This window comes from Schistocerca gregaria, chromosome 2 (genome assembly GCF_023897955.1).
Source record: "Schistocerca gregaria isolate iqSchGreg1 chromosome 2, iqSchGreg1.2, whole genome shotgun sequence".
NCBI lineage: Eukaryota > Metazoa > Arthropoda > Insecta > Orthoptera > Acrididae > Schistocerca > Schistocerca gregaria.
The window spans coordinates 74,326,383-74,342,499 of NC_064921.1; the positions used below are offsets into that span (position 1 = coordinate 74,326,383).

At 43.7% G+C, this 16,117-nt stretch overlaps 1 protein-coding gene and 1 pseudogene across 3 annotated transcripts in view; both read left to right on the forward strand.

The window, feature by feature from the left end:
- LOC126336345 (uncharacterized) overlaps nucleotides 1-16,117 on the forward strand; it is a 595,954-nt gene that overhangs the window by 488,670 nt on the left and 91,167 nt on the right. For all 3 annotated transcript variants that reach the window (XM_049999920.1, XM_049999919.1, XM_049999921.1), the window contains exon 3: nucleotides 13,913-14,070. In XM_049999920.1, coding sequence (XP_049855877.1) covers nucleotides 13,913-14,070 — 158 coding nt within the window. The remainder of the gene's footprint in view (nucleotides 1-13,912; nucleotides 14,071-16,117) is intronic.
- On the forward strand, nucleotides 1,565-1,682 carry LOC126337443 (5S ribosomal RNA; annotated as a pseudogene).

The following is a 16,117-nucleotide window of genomic DNA, read 5'->3' on the forward strand; positions in this document are numbered from 1 at the left end:
AGGGACTGATGACCTGAGCAGTTCAGTCCCGTAAGGTTTCACACAGATTTGAACATTTTGAACCACAAGATGCAGTGTGGTAATGCGTAATGATAAACTTTCTTTGAACAGTGGGATCGGGAAAATAACTCTTCCTATGAGATGATATTCCAAGACAACGATTTTAGAATGAAGAATGTATTCAAAAAGACAGAGTAAAACTTCGCGTCATCTTTACAGCTGCCGTTGGTCTGGACAATACCAAGTCTTCGACGATCTGAAAAGAGTACAATGTTTCCATAAAAACCAAACAGCTTAATCAGCGGATATGTTAATGCATGACTCAGAAAAGTGGGGTGGTCTTTCTCTCAGCTCTGAGGAAGTGAAGTAAGTTAACTAGCCGACAATAATCATTCCGACAATCTAGTTGCAGCAAACTAACTGCCCAGTGCTGCAATCTTGCCTCAAATTAGGTCTCCCCAAAAAAGAACTTTAATCAAAATTAATACTCTCTTCGCCCTTCGATATGTAAGTCATATTCATTCTTGCTCTCCTTTACAATAATTCGCTCTTACTCCAATGAACACCATCTAAAATCAACACGGAACTACTGAATTCGTCACCACCTACCACACTCCTCCTACGAATGTATCGGTCTGCGCAGAGGCAAAGACTGTGCCACAACAAGACCAAAGACTGTTTAACACTAACATAACTCGCTCTCCCTCTGACGTGCACATCGATCACTTACAAAAAATCAAAATGACTTGCCCATCTTACAGGCTAAGGAAAGCGCAGTGGAATCCACACTACCAACGCGGCTTCCTGAGCAATCTTGTACAAATTATCACACAGCTTTTTACAACGTCTGAGATGTTAGGGCGTACTGAGTGCACTTAGAAAGTGGAGCTGAAATCCGAATGAGCGAGCCCGGCCTCCCACACGGCTGACTAGCTCCGCTGTCACTCCGGCGCTACTGCGTGTGTGTGGGAAGCACTTTGGTCGTCGCCCTGCAGCCATGGGAGAAGGCGGTGGGAAGCGGCGTGGCGCAAACGGAAACAAAAGAGCAGAATGCGCAGTCGGGGGTCGTTGTGCAAGGCGCCTGAGAGCCGTTTTCTCCCCGTTTCCAGCCGGCGGCGTTATCTGTAAACAAAACAAGCCGCGCTTGCCCAACGCGCACAAGCCTTATGAACCACAGGCCGGCCGAGGCACGTCCGCAAATGAGGGGCGTTACTAGACCGGACGTGCTAGCTGGTACAGTTTCCACCTGTCCACGGAGCACGAATTATGAAACCATTTGACACATGGCCGCTGTACTCCGCTATTGCTCTTGCGCGTATGAGTTGGTGTATACCACTGCTCACCCTCGACGTCCACGATGCCACCTGGCGCTCGAGCTATAGTGAACTATAGGCCGATTACTTCACAGTTGACACTTTGCTAAAACGCTACTGCATCCTTCCGCACAAGACGCGGTTCAGCGTTACATATACAGTTATTATAATCACAGAGATCGACGTACTTTAGATCAGTTTCGCCTGAAATTGCGAGAAGCTGAATTTTTGAAGGTTGCAATTAATCGTTAGGCAACGGCCTTGCCGCAGTTGATACACCGGTTCACGTCAGATCATCGAAGTTAAGCGCTGTCGGCCATGGCCGGAACTTGGATGGGTTACCATCCGGGCCGCCATGTGCTGTTGCCATTTTTCTGGGTGCACTGAGCCTTGTGATGCCAATTGGGGAGCTACTCGACCGAATAGTAGCGGTTCCTATCACAGAAAACCACCATAACGACCGGGAGAGCGGTGTGCTGACCACACGCCCCTCCTATCCGCATCCATCTGAGGATGTCACGGCGGTCGGATAGTCCCGATGCGCCACTTGTAGCTTGAAGACGAAGTGCTATGTGCTATGCTAATTAGTCGTTGAGACTGGGTCACCAGTGCCATAAATATATCGTCCTTCGAAGTGTAGTGGCGTGGCGTAGTGATTAGCGAATAAACGTGACGTAGGTTCTAATCTCGTCAAAAGCACCCAATTTCTAAAACCAATGAAGAGGCCGCCGGACGTGGTGACCGAGCGGTTCTAGGCGCTACAATCTGGAACCGCGCGATCGCTACGGTCGCAGGTTCGATTCCGCCCTCGGGCATGGATGTGTGTGATGGCCTTAGGTTGGTTAGGTTTAAGTACTTCTAGAGGACTGATAACCTCAGAAGTTAAGTCCCATAGTGCTCAGAGCCATTTTTAGTGTAGACGCCTTTATTTTTACTCAGTAAATTGATTTATACTTATTTTTTATTCCTATTATTTTGTTGCGTCATTTTCAAAATCGTATTGAGTCTTTCATTTGCTCTTATTTTTCGTCCTATCATTCTATTTTCGTTTGCAATCTGCTTGTCTTCCCTATAATCTGCAACCAATTGTCAACCAGGACTGTTGTTTGATTGGTAACGCGGTAGCACTTGTAGCCAGTGTGAGAACAATTTCAGTATATGAATGTGGGGACATGTCGGAAAGAACAGACATCCATTACTTTACTTTCTTTACATGTGCCAAGGGCCTTATCGACCGTACGCCTGCTCTATGAGCCTCTTCTACTTCTGCCTGTCCAATGCGACGTTTGTCCAGTTACTGTTGCTGATCATCCTCATTGTGTCCTCCCGAATGTTATCCCGCCATCTGATTCTGGGTCTCCCTCTTCTTCTCGTTCCTTCTATTGTTCTGCTGAATGCCATTCTAGGTTGTCTATTCTCTGTCATTCTTGCAATATGGCCTGCCCAATTCAACCTTCTCCTCTTGAGCACTTCGACGATGTTACGGTGTTTGTACAGCCCTCTTAATTCTTCATTTCGTCTTATTCGAATATTAACAGATTTTCTGCATCTTTCTTTCTGAATATTAATGTTTCACATCCATGTAACATCACAGGTATAATGGTTCGCCCCCCCCCCCCCCTCATTCATATAATTTGACGGACCTGCTGGGCATGAATCCACATTCTTCAGTATGGATGCGCAAATACGTCCGACCTCCAGTGTGAATCTCGCAAGAGCGAATATGGAGGAAATGGCCAGGGAAATTGGGAATCATTATAAAGAGAATCTTCCAAATGAGATCCTTCGGCATTTCTCTGTCCCCCATAAGACGGAACAGTCTGCCACTATTTGCATTGTCCTTCTTTGGCTTACTCACTGTGCCCTAACGGGACGCACAAGCTTTTTTATTACCATTCATTTCTCACATGTCAGTTGTGCATACTCTAGAGCTTTCGTAACTTAGCCAGTTGCATGTAATAGTTTACAGAGCCTTAGGAACTGTGTAAGTGTATGGCCAAAAGTGGAAAAGAGCACTCTTCTCAGAAAGCTGGTGCAAAACGACCACAAACCTGTAAATTATTCGACAGTCCACAGAAAGAACTGTCAAAAAAAGACAGTGGCGCAACGCGGTACAAGGCGCCCGTCACTCTGGACTCTGCGTCTTCATTTGACACTGGGCCCTGCTCGAACCACACTACCTCGCCACCGGTGGCAACGACCGCACGGGACATGGAGGAACACAACAGCCTGCCCGATTCGTCGCGCCGGCGCTGGTTTTGTGCCATCGGCTACCGCGCGAGCCGACCCGTGAATCATTTTCCTCGTGTTCTAAACGCTTGTAATAGGCTGCATGAGCTGGCAACTACCTGAGTCTGCGCTTCCTCCACGTGGTCCGGCACGTGCAGCCCACGACGGATTCTCCAATTGCGACCTTGGCGGCAGCCAATCTCCTCTCTCGCGCTACACTGCCTCGCAACCAATTAGCACCGCGTGGATCAAAATCGTTGACGGGAGATCGGAACTGGCTGTTTATTATCGCATCGCGTGTGAGTCTGCAATTGATTGCTCTGGGGCTTTGAGAACACAGCTTGCAACTTCTAAGCGATCTCCAATATGTGAGACAGCGACTGGATAAAGCTGTGTTGATTATACACCTCTCTTCCTCCCTCCATCTCTCTCTCTCTCTCTCTCTCTCTCTCTCTCTCTCTCTCTCTCTCTCCTGCCGGCTGGTGTGGCCGAGCGGTTCTAGGCGCTACAGTCTGGAACCGCGCGACCGCTCCGATCGCAGGTTCGAATCCTGCCTCGGGCATGGATGTGTGTGATGACCTTACGTTAGTTAGGTTTAAGTAGTTCTAAGTTCTAGGGGACTGATGAACTGATGACCTCAGAAGTTAAGTCCCATAGTGCTCAGAACCATTTGAACATCTCCCCCCCCCCCCCCCTCTCTCTCTCTCTCTCTCTCTCTCTCTCTCTCTCTCTCTCTCTCTCGCTCGCTCTTTCTCTCTCTCCCTATCTCTCTCTCCCTTTTTCTCTCCCTCTTTCTTCCTTAATTCAGTAAGTCGTTTACTACAACTCCTCCTTTATACAGCGTGAGCAAAATAAAACTGAGTCAGGAAATGTTTCATGCACCTTAAGAGAGGAAACACTTTCATTATCTGTCACAGGATCAGATGATGTAAGTTCAGTTACATATCTTAAGGTACATGAAATATTTATTTTGCGCCCACCTCGTTTATCTTCACTAAAAAGACTAGAATAACACGAGTGTATGAATGAATTTTCCTCAGACAGCAATTGAAAAAACTTCAATTTTGTGTTAACATGGTCGGTTTCGAGGCTTATAGCCTCATCTTCAGATGAATCTGTGCACAGTACCTACCTCCTGGCGAGATATATATGTAAATATTTAAATTTTCCATTGTCTACGGAACCGCGGGGCTGCAGTCATAATATAAATTGAGAGTAAGAGTGAATATACTTTAAACTGCAATTAAATGATCTTGAATTTGTTTTAAAATGATAGATTTCGGGCCCTCTAGCCTCCGGCAATGATGGTAACTTAAATACATTTACAATATTTACACCTTCACCGAATACGGAGCTATTTACATGTACCTCCCCACATGAGGTTAGAAGCCTTGGAAACGAACATAGTAAATGAAACTGAAGATCATGTAACTGCAATCTGAGGCAAATTCATTATTACTATCATTTTATGATACGCCTATGTCCCCGCGGTTCCATCGACGACGTAAAATTTAAGTATGAATGGCTCTTTTTATTTCTGTTTTTGATGTCACCTTTTTCCCATCTCATATTAAATTCATCGAACTGTTTTCTTCTCTGATCTACGCTCGTATTAGCTTCTGTAAACACTCGAATGCAGGTATCTTCTTTCTTATTCTGATTTCCTCAAATGTATTCTGTTCAATGATGTTTTATACGTCCTGTAGTCTTTTTTTACTAACCGTCTGGAGTACTAATTGTCTTTCGTTTTAGATTCAGTTGAAAAATAAGTTATATGTTGTCGTTGATTCTTGAAACGTGTCTGAAAAACTCACTCCATCGTATTCTTATGGCATTTGATGTACTGCCGAATCTCGTACAGTTGATTACCACTACATCAGGGGATATCACAGATTTTTATTGATTCAACGACATTCTTTGCAGTTTTCCCGACTTGGTTTATAATTCTAGGTTTCCCAAAGCATCCCGGTATTTGGGTTACGTCACTGTCTAATCTTGATTATATCTGAAAACCGTAATGGCTCAGTTTTCCATGTGTATCGATTACAAAGAGTTGCATGATGTCATCTAGCTATTTAAATGTATGAAATTGGAGTATTTTAAAATTCTTTTTCATGATGCATCTTACGAATTCTTTGACATTGCTTACGAGTTTCAACTTAACGATCGATTTCAGGAAGTCAGTTTTTGCTATATTTCTTGCAGTCTGTTAATGTTGTTGAGGCCTTTATAGGGAGACATTTTCAGAGTATATTGAAATAAAGGAAATTGACGAAGAAAAAATGGCTCTGAGCACTATGGGACTTAACATCTGAGGTCATCAGTCCCCTAGAACTTATAACTACTTTAACTAACCTAAGCACATCACACACATCCATGCCCGAGGCAGGATTCGAACCTGCGACCGTAGCGATCGCGCGGTTCGAGTCTGTAGCGCCTAGAACCACTTGGCCACTCCGGCCGGCATTAACGAAGATTCTGGAAGCATATCATGCTTAGCCACTATGTCACTGCTATAACTTTCTGTTGCCTACTGACAACTTAGTCAGATAACAGTTGGTATTAGGCATCTTTGTTCCTTTTCTCTCTCTTTCATTCCCTGGACTGGTAATAAAGTATGCTTTACGTTTCCAGCATTTCGTTCCTTTTTTGGCATGTAAAGATTATTATAGTATATGTTAAGAATGTGATGCCCCACAGCTATGAAATATTTTGAAGAAAGTCGTGATTCACCGCCAAGAATTACTGATAGAATTTGTTTATTATACGTCCAGTTTTGTTCCACAGACTATCATTACATATCATTTACAACAGATAACAAGACGATGTAAAATCGACGGTGTTGGCAAAATTATGGATTTTATCTTTCGTGACGCCACTGATTTTATATTGCCTTGTAAACTGTTGTAAAAATTTTATATATTTTTATGGTCTGTGGTCCGAAACTGCTTTTGTCATAAACATTTTTTATGAACAGCTTTTGGCGGTTAATCATGACGTTCTTCAAAGATCGTTACTTTTTTTACCAGCGATACGTAGATCTTTGCTAAACGACAAAATTACTTTGCAATTAACTAGACGTCACGATAATGCTAATGCTTACTGGAGCGAGATTCATGATGTTTTCAAAATTTACACTCAGTGCACATTATGTATGGCAAAAAAGGCAATGAATGTGGCTAACAGTTGAAATAGTCCGTTGTGTTCTTTGTCTCGGTCATAGTCCAGTACCCTCACACAACACATACTACCTCCGCACTGGGTGAAAAGGGTTCCTAAATTATCGCTGAACACACGGTCACCTAGAACGTGACGTACGACAAGGCTGAGAATGTATCAACTGTAGCAGAGCTCGTATTCAAATTGAAGTTTCGCCTTCTGCTGGGACGAGTTCGCTTCCTGGAAGTTCTCTGCATTGTCGAGTAGTGATTAGATCTTCGCGGTTGGAGTCAGCCCGGGCTTTTTATCTCGCCTGATCGAAAAGTGGCTCTTCTTCTGCCAGACTGATTGTTTCTTTTCTTTATGTTACGATCGGCGTTGCCATTCTGCTGTTACCAGCGGTGATCGGGGAGGAGGTGTGAAAACTCACAGCCGACAAGACGCGTCTAATCTCGGACTGCAGTAACAACCCGCTGTTACACTCCACTGGGCTTCGGCACCCTCAACTACAACAGAGATGCCGAAGTGCTGCATTCGGAACGCGGAACACTGACACAAGATTTCTTAAGGGCATACGTTGCCGCCTTAGTAATGAAAGCTGAAATCACACAACACTGTAGTTACCAATGCTCATACGTATTTTTCATTCAGTAACACAGCAGTCTTTAATTTTTGTCCGAACTGTGTCCATGCAGTTCCATCTCGTTAAACATTCCTGTTTAGCAAAGGCAAGCTAACTATAATTTGAAACAAAGAGAAAGCATCCTTCTTCAATTTCGCTCGTTGCTCAAGATTTTACTAATTCGATGCTATTCACAAATTATTTTACTTTATTATTTTATATTTTGACTGAGCTGTCACATGTTATTGCAGTCTCATCTTCTGTTACATAAAAAACGTTACCAACATCAACTATTCCTATAATTTATGCTGAGCAACATTATGTCGTCATGGATTCACAATAATGAATCATGTGCAGGAATTATTGTTTGTTTCTGACCCTGACTTTCTGAATCTATCGTTGTGTTCATAAAACTATGTAGTTCGCACACACTGACTTTCTATGTTTTACTTCAGTTCAGTTCATGGACAGCTAATCTCAACTAATGATGGCCTGAATAATGTTCTCCGGGGGAAGATCATTCCGTATTTACGGTACAGAAATAATTATTTTACTTCTGTAAGTGCATGCCTACAAAATCTGGGGAGGGGGTGGGGAGTTCGTGTCATCTGTGTTCTGGCTGGTACGATGCAGCCCACCACAAATTTCTGTGCTGGCCTCTTCATCACAAAGTAGCACTTGTACCCAAAGCCTTTAGTTATTTGTTGGATATAATCAAATCTCTCTCTGAACCTGTAGTTCTTTAACCTCAGTCTATTTCCACAAGATATCTCAGTGCGTAATCTGTCATCCTGCTCGTTGTTACGTTTTCCGTAGGTTCCACTCCTCGCGAGTTCTGCGAAGAACCTCATTTCTTGTGTCCACATAATTTTCAGCATATTTCTGTAGCACCACGTCTCAATTGTCTTATTTTACAGTTATCCCCACTGTCCGTGATTCACTACCGTACAATAGTTCTGGCACAAACGTAGTCTCGGGGGAATTTGGTCCTAAAATAAAGGCTTATGTTTGAAGCCAGCAGACTCTTTTGTCTAGACTTCTTATCTTTGCCAGTGCTAGTCTGTTTTTTTATGCACTCCTTGCTTCGTCGGTCATATGTTATTTTCGTTCAAAAGTTCAGAATTGACCTAATGCGGAGTCCCAATTTTGACGTAAGTTTATCGCTAATCTCATTCGGCTAGTGTTCATTACTTCCAAATTTCTTCGGTTTACTATCAGTCCACATCCTGTGCTCAATAGACTGTTCATTCCATTCAGAGAGGTCTTGAATTCATCATAAGTTTCAATGTGATCAACGAATCGTATCAATTTCCATGTATTCAATTAATGGACAGCTAATCCCTACTAGTAATGGCTAATCCGAGCACTTTGTTCTTGCTATTCCATTCTTACCGTTATTCCATTCTTGTACAATTCTTTATTGTCCGTCTTTCCCTACAGGTTACAATCTTTTTCTGAGAATTCCGGATATCTTGCCCAATTTTAGATTGTCGAACGCTTTTTCCACGGAGAAAAATTCTGTTTCTCGATTTTTCTTCAGTGTTGGTTCCATTATCAATTGCAAGGTCAGAAGTGCCTCCCTAGTGCCTTTACTCCTAAACATATGAAATACTCAGACGCAGATACAATGATCTTTAGTGCTTTCAATCCAAAGCAGGGTTCTTTTTTCAGAATAGAGATCTTCCTGCGTACTGTACGATATAACGTTCAGTGTGTCACTTGTAGGTTGAGTATAGGAAATGTTCTTGAACGATTAGTGCTATTACCGTTACTGCTTATCGGCAGTTACTGCATCTTCAGTAAGCTGCTTATGTCGGTACGTGTAGAACGCAATGTGTTAATGGGCGCAAGTAGCACAAACATTTTTCATGGATCTTTGCACTTGTGAAGGTCAGCCAGCAACTCAATTTCTGGTTTTTTGATCAAAAATTCAAATGGCTCTGAGCACTATGGGACATAATATCTGAGGTCATCAGTCCCCTGCACATAGAACAACTTAAACCTAGCTAACCTAAGGACATCATACATGCATGCTCGAGGCAGGACTCGAACCTGCGACCGTTGCAGCAGCGCGTTTCCAGATTGTAGCGCCTAGAACCGCTCCTCCACAGCGGCCGGCTTTTGTGGTCACAATAACGAATTTTGTTGTTCGAGAAAACAGTAATAACCAAAGATATTAACAATCAGGAGCACTAGTTTAGTTTGGCCATAGACTGAAGAAAGCAGACATTAAAATGAAACAGTTTTTTTTTCAATTCATTCATTATTAGACATATAGATAACTGTCACTGTTGTGAAAGAAAGTATACTGTAATTCAGGTTACAGCAAAACGTGTTTGAATAGCTACATGATTACTAAGGGTTTGATAGTAAGTTGGACATCATTTATTAGTTTAATTTGATGAAAGCGGAATATCAAACCTTAAGTAAGTCGGAAGATACTTTGACACACACTTCATAGATGACAACATGTATGTCTTGAAGTGGGGATATGAAGGTATAGCCGGCCGGTGTGGCCGAGCGGTTCTAGGCGCTAATGTCTGGAACCGCGCGACCTTTACGGTCGCAGGTTCGAATCCTGCCTCGGGCATGGATGTGTGTGATGTCCTTAGGTTTAAGTAGTTCTAAGTTCTAGGGGACTGATGACCTCAGATGTTAAGCCCCATAGTGCTCAGAGCCATTTGAACCATAAAGGTTCTGCCATTTCGTCATTTTGCTGTTATTGCGTAGTTGAAAACGGCGTTTTCCTTTAACGTGGAGACCAGTTGAGTGATCTGACCCTTTCAGTCTACTAATGCAAACACTTTGTATGTGTAGCGTTTGGTGTATGTCAATGAATTTTTCATCAGCTCGTTCATATCCCGAACACAGAACTTAGGAACAGTATTAGAAATAAAAATCTTAAAGATTTTGATGCCCTTCACATGTTGCTTTAACAATGCAAGAGACGTGTGTCTATTGTGACGGATGTTTAGGAAAGCTGTTTCGTGCGCCCGCTTGCGAGATCCGCCGGTCCTTGCTGCGGTTACACAAGCATTACGACTGAGCTAGCGACAGGGATTCATTTACCTCTCATCGCGTGACCCGCGGAGTCGGCTTTCCCTCGGAGACGAGGTTCTCTGTGACCCTTGGCCTACAATTGGGAACAGCGATTCTAAAGGGAAAAAGACCTGTGCGGCCTCGAGCCTAAAGATCGCACAGAGAAAGCCGCCGTATGGTAGTTTTGCTGCGCTAGGAACGTTTCTGCCATTTCGTCACTTCTGTGCGAAGCAGCGGGGGGACCTGGCAGAAGAACCATTACCACGCTGAATGAAAATATCTGCCACAAAGAAAGTGTAGTCACTTCTTCGTCGCCGTAGATTCACCGTATTGAGAGGCTGAACGAAGATACGTTTCATATTCTATGCATTAATTCATGTTCATGATGGTATACAACTCATTTATTTCTGTATGTATAGCCGTATGCCGAAATCGAAAATAGTAAAACTGTTCTGTCACATTGCTTCCTTGTAGGGCAGTGAGAAATGAAAATAAATGTCATAATTGCCGGCCGTGCGGTTCTATGCGCTACAGTCTGGAACCGGGCGCCCGCTACGGTCGCAGGTTCGAATCCTGCCTCGGGCATGGATGTGTGTGATGTCCTTAGGTTAGTTAGGTTTAATTAGTTCTAAGTTCTAGGCAACTCATGACCTCAGAAGTTAAGTCGCATAGTGCTCAGAGCCATTTGAACCATTTGTCATAATTTGTTTTCTGCGTTGTTCTCCGATGAATACTGAAAACATTTGGTAATCGTATCGCTACCCAACGACTATGAGACATTATTTAATGTAAATATATGTCCGTACTACCTGGCGAATAATGAAAAGGAAATGTGAGCGATTACGTTGTAAGTGTAAATTAAGACAGTTTTTGGTAAAACTCTGATGAAGATGCAAGTTCCTAAGTATAATTAAATGAATAATCAAACATTGAGTGTTCACCGTCTCGGATAATCTTATCGTCAAGTACACGATCATCACACTGTTACACCACCAGAACAGTCCATATGACCTTTCTGAGATAATCATTCGAATTGGATCATTGAAATAACAAAAATGTTAATTAGATTTATACAGCTGACCGAGTGAGTACGTTACTACTGCAATGCAGCTTACAACAGGGCGTCAATACGAACCAATCCCATATATTTTCAATGTCGTCAACTCTCAAGGACAGTATGATTATTTTAAATATTTCGTAAATGAAGCGATGTGAAGAAAGACGGCTGATAGAATCATCCGCTAGCAGAACGTCTTTGGATTACTAGAATCCCCAAAGTAGAGACTATTATTATCGCAAGCTTACAAGATTTAATTTAAGTGGTGTTACAAGTAATGAATACATAGGGAACATACCAAAAACTGCCTTTTGCCAGTAACATCCTGTCTTCATTGCAATACACAGTTCAATACGGCAACTGTCAATTCATTTCAAAATATTCTAATTTTTTTTTTATTCCGTCATTTCCCTTGCTCTTGGGCCATTTCAGTGCTGTTATTTACTTGTTGTGTTCTACGTTTTGTAAATCATCTGTTGCAGAACGGGAAGGGAAGGTAAATAATCATATTGTCAGAAATGCTTGGGAGAAAAGACGGATAAAGTTTTTTTTAGCCTTTATGTTCATCTAACGTGTGGCGCTGAACTTACGAGATTTGCTTTGTTCCAGTCGCACAATTTTGTTTACGGACCAAGACTGTTCATACATGTGGTTCAAACAATTAGTTGTTAAGAAACAATAAAATTTGACAGATATTATTTCATTATAAACATTAGTTTCAGTTAAAGAGGAAACATGTCCTGTATCTAGTGTTGTACTGAGAAGCGGTTCGCTTGTATTTAGTATAAAGCGAGTATTGCAAAGAGCTGTACAATAGCGTTCCATTTCTTCCAGACAACAGATTTTTCGCAACGAGAGCTATGGCATTGGTCTGATTCGACAGAGAATAGTTTCTTCAGTGGATGACAGTGAACTATCGTCCGTCAAGAAACAACACTAGCAGATATCGGTCAGCTTCAACAACAAAAAAATGTATGAGAATACTATACCACTGATATCTAGAATGTGCCTGTTTAATTAACTTGTATCAATTTGTACTAAAAAAACTGTAGTAGCGTTTACGTTTCGTGAAGTTTACCACTTTATGTTGCTGAAGACATGCAAGATTAACCTAGTTATTTCATACTGGCCACTCGGAAGATATGCGATCTGTTACGTTAAAAAGTGTGGGTAAAAAATCCTTTGTCAAGATCACTAAAACTCCTTCATTGATAACTAGATCATATCGTTGACAAGACATTTTCAGATCAATAAAAAAGTATTACTTAATTCAGCGTGTATCAGCCACCAGACACTACACACCGCCACAATCTGTTGAGCTGAATCGGTCTTGTTGTCATGCATAGGTCATGCATAGGTTGTCAAGTTTACAGCATTTACAATGTTAGCCATGTATGTCTCCAGTGTTCATATTGTCACGCTTGCGTTTAAATGCAAGGAGATGTATAGTGGTAACTATCATACAGTCCATATCTATATGTACGAGGGCTATTCGGAAAGTGAGGAATGATTGGTCGCGAAATTGAAACCACTGAGAAAATCCGACGAGGCTTTTCACAGACGTTTTGGGCAGTGTCTCTAGTATTCCCGTCGATCGCATCAAGACGCTCTTTTCAGTCGTGCGCGCACTGTGAGTGAGTAGAGGTGCCTAGAATAACAATGTCCCCCGCCAAGTAGGAGGGCCCTATGAGAGGCTTCGCCTTAATGAATGCAGCCCACCTAACACAACTGCCACGCACTTAGTTCTTCATGGAAATTCTCAGTCGCACTCTGCAGGGGTAGTAAAGACATCCTGCAGTCTTTTCGATAGGAAGAGTTCGATCACCCACAGCACAGTCCTAATTGGCTTGTCCTGAGTATCATCTCTGTCCACATGAAGCGCAGGCTACGCGCTATAGACCAGCGTAGAGAATTATCAGAAAGCACAGGCGGCTGCCTTCTGCGACGATGGTGTTGGAAATTTGGTGCAACGCTCTGACTAATGTGTAAGTCGGAGAGGCGACTATGTACAGAAGTACCTGGAAGATGTAGCTAAATGTTCAAAGAAAACGGTTTTGATTTTCACTGTGGCTTCAATTTCGCTACCGATCCATCCTTACTTTCCGAATAACCCTCGTATAAATGGCGTATCACTCACAAGGCTAGTTACAGGAAGAAGGGTGTAACTTTACTACTGCTGAAACCAGTAGGAGTTTTAGTGATCCTGACATAGGATCATTTACCTATAAAGCGTAACGCAAGACTACATTGTTAATCTTCACACAAGGCTGGTAGTTTTTCAAGACCTTGTTAGGCGACCCTCAGAGATAATACAGACCTCTATTCACCTATAACCAGCTAAGTGTGCCTTGTAATAACATTATTTATGAACACTTGCCACGAAATAATGAGGATGACTTGACAGAAGTGAGTCGTTTTGTAAGATGCGCAGCCTGCAAATCGTTTCTTCGCTGTGGGCGGTGGCTGACTTGCATTTGTGGTGTGCTCCCGCAGGACCACATCCAGGAGGTGCTGGACAAGTGGACCCAGATCGACGACGAGATCTGGGCCAAGGTGATCGTGCTGGAGCGGAACCGGCGCGTCGCCAAGGCGTACGCCCGCGCGCCCGTCCTCACCATCAACGGCTCCGACGACGGCTTCGACGGCTTCCGGTGAGTACCGCCGCTTCACGGCGAAGCGCGCCTCTATCCTGGGCTTTGTCCAGCCTGTGCAATGGCTGGAAGTGATGCCTCGTTAGCTTTCTATATAGTGGAACTCTGGGTACGACCAAAATGGAAGCGAGATCTTCGCTTGTCGCCGCCGCGTTCTTTCTTATAGTGAATGAAATTTCGACTGCGTATACAGGAGGGATACTGTGTCTCGTAATGTTCCGCTCTGGCATGCTTCAGTAAAAGCTTCTCGGTTTACAAGCTGCGTCACTTCGAGTAAAACACTCGAGCTTTTGATAGCTGTCTCCGCCTTTTTCATCAGGAGTTAAAACCACTGACTGCTTAGACTGGCTTTTGTGGATGTAACGGTAGCGTTTGGAACCTTCCAGGGAGTGCGTGAATGATCGAGGCGCGGAAGGCAAGTTTGGCAGCCCCTAGCGGCTCCGTTTCGCCGCGGGACCGAGACGGGGTAGCTGCGAGGTCAAAGGCGCCTTGCTACGCTCCGCGTGGTTCCCCCTGTCGGAGGTTCGAGTCCTCCCTCGGGCATGGGTGCGTGTGTTGTCCTTATCGTTAGACAGTTAGATTACGTAGTGGGTAAGCTTAGGCACCGATGACCTCAGCAGTTTGGTCCTATAAGACCTTACCACAAATACGAAAATACCGAGGTCCCCGAGAAAGACAAGTCGCGGCGCGTACGTCACGAAAGTAGGCCGAGCGCTCACAACTCAGCGGACAAACTGCGTTTCTGTACCTGCTAACTCGTCACTGAGTGTGTATGTACAAACAAGAGCTGCATCTTCTACTGGAAGCCACTAGTATTCAGTCTTACTGTTATCAGTCCAACAAGGATCGGAAGTCCACAAGCCTACTGATAATTTATTATGGCTGTAATGGGGTATAATAAAGCTAAAATCACGTCAAATGATTAACTGTTGCATGAGACACCACATCTTGTTGACGTGTGGACTAATAAGCAGAAGAGACTAAACGCTATAAACAAGCTGTTATATCATTTATGTCGAGAATTGATCTCACATGTTGCTGTACTACTGTTAATCAGTAAGATCAGTAAGTGTCTCCTCAGCTACTGCTCAACAAATGTTGCTGCTTATGGGCCTCTTCAGCAGGCTCCTGTTTCATGCACCCATGCTGAGTGCTGTTCATCAGCGACGAAGGATAGAATTTGCACGACAGTACCGCAATTGGACGTCCGCTGGCCGGCGACAGATGGGCTTTTCAGTGACGGTCGTAGGATTGTCGGAAGGGTTCAGGCCAGAGAAGGGAGTTTTACGGTCTCGATAACGTTTTCTTGGCATCGGCAAGGTCATCTCGTCGTTCTGGAATGCGCAGTGGATCAACACGAGCATGCATCTATCCTTGGGGACCATGTCCACCGCTTCAAGGAGCTTGTTTTCCATCGACACAGTGGCATCTACCAACAGGTCAACGCAACGTGTCACACAGCTCAAAGTATACGTGCGTGGTTCGAAGGGCACCAGAACGAGTTTACAGTGCTCCCCTGGCCAACAGACACCTCTGATTTAATATGTGGGACCACCTCAATGGGGTTGTCCACGTCAGTGGTCCTCGGCCGAGAAACCTAGCGCATCTGGCTTCGGCAGTGGGGCCGTATGGTTCCACATCTCTGTCGCTACCTTAAAAATACACTACTGGCCATTAAAACTGCTACACCAAGAAGAAATGCAGGTGATAAACGGGTATTCATTGGACAAATTTATTATACTAGAACTGACATATTACATCTTCACGCAATGTGGGTGCATAGATCCTGAGAAATCAGTACCCGGACCAACCACCTCTGGCCGTAATAGCGGCCTTGATACGCCTGGGAATTGACTCAGAGCTTGGATGGCGTGTACAGTTACATCAGCCCATGCAGCTTCAACACGATACGACAGTTCATCAAGAGTAGTGACTGGGATATTGTGACGAGCCAGTTGCTCGGCTACCATTGACCAGACGTTTTCAATTGGTAAGAGATCTGGAGAATGTGCTGGCCAGGGCAGCAGTCGAACGTTTTCCGTATCCA